This window comes from Lampetra planeri, chromosome 39 (assembly GCF_965212315.1).
Source record: "Lampetra planeri chromosome 39, kcLamPlan1.2.h2, whole genome shotgun sequence".
Classification (NCBI taxonomy): domain Eukaryota; kingdom Metazoa; phylum Chordata; class Hyperoartia; order Petromyzontiformes; family Petromyzontidae; genus Lampetra; species Lampetra planeri.
The window spans coordinates 1,623,322-1,631,052 of NC_136145.1; the positions used below are offsets into that span (position 1 = coordinate 1,623,322).

General features: G+C 45.9%; 1 protein-coding gene across 1 annotated transcript in view; it reads left to right on the forward strand.

Annotated features, from left to right (window-relative positions):
* The window catches only part of CERT1 (ceramide transporter 1), a 30,294-nt gene extending 25,954 nt beyond the window's left edge, over positions 1-4,340 (forward strand). The window contains exon 15 of the mRNA XM_078612528.1: positions 256-4,340. Within this exon, the coding sequence (XP_078468654.1) occupies positions 256-383 (128 nt within the window). The 3' untranslated portion in view covers positions 384-4,340. The remainder of the gene's footprint in view (positions 1-255) is intronic.
* Positions 4,341-7,731: the final 3,391 nt, after the last annotated feature.

A 7,731-nucleotide genomic window follows, 5' to 3' on the forward strand; every position in this document is an offset into this window, starting at 1 on the left:
TTTCGACATGCGCATTTCGTGTGTTTGGCTGCCATAAATTTACACGCGATAAGCCACTTCGGCATTGAGCAATCGTTTGTGTCCACGTCGCTTCTGAAAAAGAGCCACACCTACTCAGTGGGCCCATGACCTGGTAGAATAAAAAATATTTTCATTGTTTATTTTAGTCTCCGCGGCGAAGGCCGTCGTTAAGAGGCGATGCGGAAATGTGACGCGACTATGCGGTTGGTTAATCGTGTGCCCTCCCGTTGGCAGTGAATCCTGGCGGGTGGGCGCCGGCCTCGGTCCTCCGCGCGGTCGCCAAGCGGGAGTACCCCAAGTTCCTCAAGCGCTTCACGCAGTACGTCAAGGAGCGTACGGCCAACAAGCCGATCCTCTTCTGAAGCGGCGCTCGCCGGGCCCTCGACCAGCGCGACCGGCGCTTCTCCGTCTGGCACCCGCGGAGTCGACGACGACGCACGCGGTGCCGGTGTGGTGTCCCCCGTGGCGCGCGGCCATGTGGTCCCCCATACTCGCATCTGCTCGGCCTAAACACATGGCCTCAACCAAGCTGGTCACCCAGACAGGGATCATCCAGAACCTTTCGGGCAGTGCCAACAGATGTGCGCACAGCACTGCTAACTTGCACCGCTTTTTAAACAACAAAAAAACTTTTAAGAGTCATTTTGGAGATAGAGCAACTGGGAATAAGGTTCACGGTATTTTTTTTAATATATATACGAGTTGTTTACATCCGAACATGCGCTTGTTTTTCTGCATTGGTTGTAAAAGGCGTCCAACCTTTCCGCGGCTAGGCTGTCGGCCCGAGTGAAAACCACTGCCTTAATTTCAACGCGCGTATCTGGCATTCTTGGTAGCATGTGCAGGGAGAGTGGGGGGGGCGAGGGGTGGCCTTTGTTCGTCACCGCGTCCCTTCCGTATGACCTCTGCACGTGACCACCCTCGATGTGATTATTCATAGTTTCTTCCTGTTTAGTGGCGTTAAGTGTGAATTATGACATTCTTCTGCGCTCCCTGCACAGAATGAGGCGACAGTGCTGGCCCCTTGCTATTATTTCCATAAGCTGCTGAGTTGATATGAAGGTTGATCTGAGTAGTTTGCCTTTTATTAACAATGACAACTACGTTCACGTGGAGATACAGTACAGCATTGTACTGTGCCAAGAAGGTGATATTTAATCCTTTGGTAAGTGCATCTTTTTTACGTTAAAAGTAGAAATGTGTTTTCAGCACATGAACAAACGTAGCAATCATTTTTGCAGAGCACAAGACATACCTCTTACGTCTGGTTGGACAACGATAATTAATGAACACTGTCCTTGTGTACTACAAGGGTCCATGCCCTCACTGTTTAAAATTTGTGTTCCTTTCCACTTTTTCCACTTTGTGAAGATCTGGCCCAAATTCCGCAACCTTCCTGTGGCCTCCAATCATCTTGTACAGACTCTTAATGCTTTAGCCAAATGCTCTCCATCCGATTGTTTGTGTCTTATTTATGTATTTGTTTTGTTGCAGATATCCCTGTCCCATACATGTGTATAAGCCGTGTGGCATGTCTTTATTCCCGATTTAGTAATTTAAGCTTTGAGCATGAAGTTCAAAACGCTTATTTCTGATTTAATGGTCCCAATGTTGTGATACTCTTTATACAAATCTGTAAACATCATCACATCCATGGGCAGATGGCCCGTAGGTGCCCACTGCATATTTCATCACCTGTTTCCACTTTCTTCTGTCTTGTGCCAATATGCTCAAGTAGTGCCACATCTTTCTCGCACCAATCTCATATGTTGCTGTCAAGCCATTCTTTGTTCGGTCTTTCTCTTTTTCTGATTCCTTCCATTTTTCCCCCGAACAACAACAACAACAGCACACTTTTAATTTTTCCTGTCGCTGTCCATCCTACATGTGTCCATCTCATGCGTAAACAATTCGTAGCAAAATGGTCCCAATTTTTGTGTTGGACTCTTTATATGAATCCGTAAACAGAGCTGTAGCTCAAGAGGGGGGAGGGTAGGTGGGGAGCTGGTCTGCTCCCACACCGTGAGTGCTGCCTTTGCTGCAGCCCAGAGTGGTTTCGTGCTCCAATGAAGACCCGACGATCTATCTGTTCCCCGAGGCGTTCTGTGCACAAGGCGTGCGAGACCGGGGGTTGTGACGACCTGGCGCACATTTGGGCGCCGAGTGAGTGAGCGAGCGAGCGCTCGTGCTCGGAAAGTAATCGGTTGCCGTCAAAGCGCTGCTGCCACGGGAGTGGAAACATCGCCCATTCATGGCAACACCCTCCGCTGTCCGTTACACAATCGGGAGGAGGTGGATCGGAAGTCTGAGTGCCGAGTTGGCATCGCCGAGATCCTGGGTTTGAATGTGCGTTTCGGCCACCTGTGATTAGACTTGCTGCTTCCCAAGGCTGGCGAGTCAAAGGTCCGTGCCAATGATGAATTTTTCTAAGTTCCCACTCTGCGAATTAAACAGTTTGTCACGTGACAAAGGTGACACTGCAGCAGTGGGGTGAATCGAGAGTGCTGCCCCCACGAGTGTGGACAAGAGGTCACGTGAATGGATCTCAAAAGTAGATCTGATATCTGCATCTCTGGACTATTCCCGAAGATGGAGAGTTTCACAGCTCTGCGAGGGGTTCTGAATGCAATATTTAATCTCGTGAAATTGTGGAAAACTACAACAGCAAAACATTATTTTGTCCACGATATGTTTTTAATGGATTCCCGTGACACTCTGCAGGCACCAGAGGCGCTACATTCACCACGGTGTTAAACCGTAATCCATTCTTGAATCGTGGTCCCAAATCGTAACATTGTGAAATAACTATCGGGGTGAATTGATGCATGCCTCATTGAAAGTTCTTGGGCTCGGAGAGCCAACAAGCCGGATGACGCGAGACTTACCAAAGTTTGGATCGAGACACTAAAATGTAACATTGAGGCACAGGGGTTTCTGGGACTGATAAAAGTCATTGGCTCCGCAGAGCGCTTCTCGTCGCGATTGACCAATCACAGGCACCCGAAACGCCAATTTGCAAACCCCTCCCGTTGGCCGAGCAGCGCAGTGCCGCCCTGTTTGAACCCCTGGCGTGAAGTCGCAGTGACTGCACGGAAGCCGTCGGTTTCACAAGTCCGGTGGTGTCTCTCGGGTCTGAAGGAACGGGTCAGAATTTGCTGATCCCAAAGAGTTTACTGCAGCGTGGGATTTTAGCTTTGGAAATGCAGGGCAAATGCAATGATGGAGATTGATTGAAAGTCTGTCGACCGTAGTTTGTGTGTGTGTGTATAGTTGTGATTGTAAATGATGACAAATCAACATCTGGTGGTTAACTGGATAATCGTACTTTGTGTGTGTGTGTGCGCGCGTGTGACTAAATGACACATCAATGTATGGCGATTCGTTGGTTAAATAAACACGCCAGATTTAAATGATTAATTATCAAAATGCCCATGCTTACATTTATTTTCACATGTACGTTTTGAGTCGATGGCAAGTTGCATACAATTATCGGATCACAATGCAGGCCTGATTTGTTAATCTGTGCCGCATGTTAATTATTGTGACAACTTAAAACATGTTTTATTTAATTAAAAAAAGTGTTATTCTCCCTTTGCACAGGCCTGCGATGTACCGTATGCCAAGTGAAAGTTACTGTTGGAAGGTCTTAAATTACCACGTTCTTACGAACGTTTCAACTGAACTCAATCGGAATGGCCAGTGCTGTTTAATTTAGCTAGTGTGTTTTTAATTTTCCTCTTTTAGTAAAAAAATGGTGTGTTTTATAATGTGACTTATTATACTCATTACTGGGTTTCCGATTAGCATTGTTGGTCAAGTACGATCATCTATTTATTTATACGAGTAAATGTTACAATGAACTTTAATTGATGAACAGTAATTCTACCCCCTGAAAATAATTATCTAATTAAAACCAAGGCAATTCCACCACCTTTATCATTTGATACATATTTTGGGAATGTGGCGAATGACAAGAACAAACACCTTTATTACTAATAAACGGAATTGATTTCCCCTACCTGCAATTGGAAGCCCTGTGTGTGCGCGCGTGTGTGTGAAATGTGAGCAGGTGTGTGTGTGTATATCAATTCACGAAGAGAATGTTGTGCTTTGTATTGATGCCTTCGTGTTGGCATTGGTCGAAATTGATCTGGTGGTCAGAGAACGCCGAAACGTGTTTTTTTTGGTTTAAGTACTAAAGGTCATCAATTATAGTTTGTTATTTTTCCTCCCATGGGCAGCGGGTCATCGTTTCCATGTTCCTGTTGAGGTGGATTTACGTGAAAATGTTGTATTGAAATAAATATATTCAAACGCCGTGTACGTCGCACAAAATCGCGTTGTGGTTTTGTATTGCGTCCAATCCATCGACGATGACGCCGCTCTCCTCCGCCACTGCAATTGATGCCGTGATTATTTGTTACATGACAACTGCTTTTACATATAAGTACTGTAAATATACTGCACTCTGTATGACCATACGCTTTGCTTCTTTCGGTAAAGTCACGTAGGTAGAAAAAAATAATATACGTTCTACCTACGTGACTTTACCGATTCCTGCAGTCACGAAAGCTTAGAATCTGTATGAGCAGTTAATCTCAAGGAGCATAGACTATCACGCGAACTCCGGTCATCCTTGCAGCAGCTTTTGGCTAGCCATGGAACAAAGACGGTCACCGAGTCGCGCACCTTCGGAGCGCTTCTCCAACCGTCTGGAACGCTCTTCCGATATTAGGACGCCACTGGTGCTATGCACTTTTCAATCTAGATTGTAAACTTATTTAGAACTGCTTTTTGTGTTGATTTTGGCCTTCCCCCTCAACTCCATGTGCTCTACTTCCTCACCGAGGCAATCGCCATCTTTTTCTCTCCACATGTACAAACCATCTGCAGACGTGATCCTCCAGCATGTTCTCTGTATATGGGTATCGCTGCTCTTCATGGTCTCGTTTCTGATGTCTCTTCCTGATACCGTCTGCACCTCGGTATTCCCAACTCTGCGGAGTTCAGAATTTGCTCTTCCATCCGTCTCGTTCTCCAGCATTCTGCTCCATCGGTCACAAGCGGTCAGATAGGCACCTGCCACACCACGCTGCGTGCTTCTCTCCACCTTGATTGATACATTCTGTATTCTTGCCTTGAACTGCTTAGCCATTCCACCAACAAATTATGACGTGTTCATCGCGATCATGTGTGTGCAGGATACGCCCCATCTTTCAAATAAATATTCGCATTGACATGTGGTCAGGTCAAAGATTAGTTTTGCGGATGTAGCTTTGTAATTGAGAAATACATTGAAAACAGTAATTGCTAATTTTATAATTGTATATTCTGATATCCATGTGTGGCGTGCTCTCTGGTGGCATCTCATTGTTCACGTGTCCCCCTCGAGACCAGCTCTTCTGTGCTGGTACCCACAAGAATAGTTTCATGAATATATGATCTCACTTTAGCCACGTTCAATCCACAGCCATCTGCAAGTGGCAGCTCGCAGCTGGAGACAAAGCCCGTCTTTGTACGAGATTGCCATCCTTATTTCCTCGAACGACATTACATTGAAATTAATGTTGAAAAAACCCGAGCATAGCCATCATTGAATCGTTCATTATCATTTGACTGAGTGCTTACTTGGTGTCAAGCAGTGCAGGGCAGTTGTCTCGCTCCTGATGGCCACGTTTCTGCACTCCACTCTTGACTTCAGTACCCTTGAGCTCTCAACTGATTCGTCCCGGCACACACGTCTCCCAGTTAGCCAAGCACTCTCGCCCCAGTTATCCAAGTACTCTCCCAGGGATACCAGCTTTCTCCCAGTGATGCAGCACTTTCTCCTCGTGAATCAGCACTTTTTTCCAGTGATCAAAGCACTCTCTCCCAGTGATCCAAACACTCTCCCAGAGAACTCGACTCTCCCAGTCATCCAAGCACTCTGTCCCAGGAATCCCAGATTAATCCCACGGATCAAAGCACACTCTCTCCCAGAGAGCTCGGCTCCCTCCCAGTGATTCCAGCATTCTCTTACAGAGAGGTCGGCTCTCAGAGGCTTCCAAGCCGCTCATATTACGAATAATAGTTTCCCAGTATTGTTTACAAGGGGTTATTTTCCACTTGTAATCTGTGAAACCTAATAATCTTCCAGCACCCTCTCCCAGCAATCCGATATCTATTGAAATGTGGAATTATCATTGCAAATGGGGAACGTTCGATTATCCGGGTTGTGGATTATCCATCCTTGCCCATATGTCTGAAAACATGTCTGCAAGAACAGATTACTTTAAGAAACAATAGAAACAGATGATGCATTCTACATCCCCACTCACATTCTTTAGAAGGACGCAGTAAATAGGTGATATATCCTACAATGTGTTTTTCATTGTCCATGTTTTTTGTTTTATTCATGCCACCCCTCTCTGTATCAAATCATTCAGAGTCTACTATAAGACTTATAGCTGGGATGATGGGTCGATTCTTCGACTGAACATTATAACGCACCACTTTATCTTTTTTGTCGATAACTCGCACCCCTCGAACACCACATTTTGCCTCGTGAAGGCCGGAAACCCACCATTAGCCACGCCCAGCGTGACCATGGCTGATGTTGCTGATGACGTCAACATACCCAGCCCATGACCTCCCATCCAAGGGCACACTTAGGGATGGAAGTTATATATATATTCTCCCTGCATTCTCGAGAGTAATCAAGCAGACCAATACTGCAATGGTATTGGCCAGCTCTAATTCGTATTTCTGTATGGAGGGATGTGTCTGTCTTCTCCACAGGGGCCACTAGAGAGCGGTGAAGGGTCCGAGTCGCCAGGATCTAATCCACGTGAACACTGCCATACCAGAAGCACCCCCCCCTCCAGACTTGAATGCATCCCCAGGGGGGTGATTTCCTCCCCACCCACCCCACTCCAACGTCTCCCCTGCCGAAGGGTCATCTCCCCTTCCTGTAACTCGCAAGCTTCCATTTAATCAAACAACTCTGTGTCATCACGAGACCTCCGTTGGCAGTATCACAATGTAAGAATAGGTTTCACCCTTTCCGGCAATAAAACAGTTGTGTTAAGATGTTAAAACACAAAACATAAACCTTTTGCAATGAATCATGTCTGCATTAACCACACGTACTTGTGGTGAACATGCAATCAAAAACATGCTCTGATAGTATGTAATGCATTGTCTTTGCAACTGATTGGTCCACACCAGAGACAGCTTTCTTTAGAGCCTTGTCTCACTAACAGTGTTGGACCAGAGGACGCCAAAAGGCGAACAGCACAAAGACAATGCCACTATCAGGGCATTGAGAGCTCGGGGTGAGAAGATGCATAATGAGACCTCCCTTGCCAGTATCAAAATACAAAAATAGGTGTTACCCTTTCTGGCAATAAAACAGGTGCATGTACTACGAGAGCATGTTTTTGTTTGCATGTTCACCACAAGTAAATGCAGCTAATGCAGTCACATGATTCCATGCAAAAGGTTTCAGTTTGGTGTTTTAACATCTTAACACAACTGTTTTATTGCTAGAAAGGGTAAAACCCATTCTTATAAACTTTGTCATATCTGTAGGGGGGCGGGGGGGGTGTACAAAATACCTAACAAATGAGTCCAACTAAGTTATGGGCGTCGCATTCCATTCCTCATGCACGCGGGGGATGAGAGCCAGAGAATAATGCACGATATACACAAGCAGGTTGCGTCGTTGCTCAC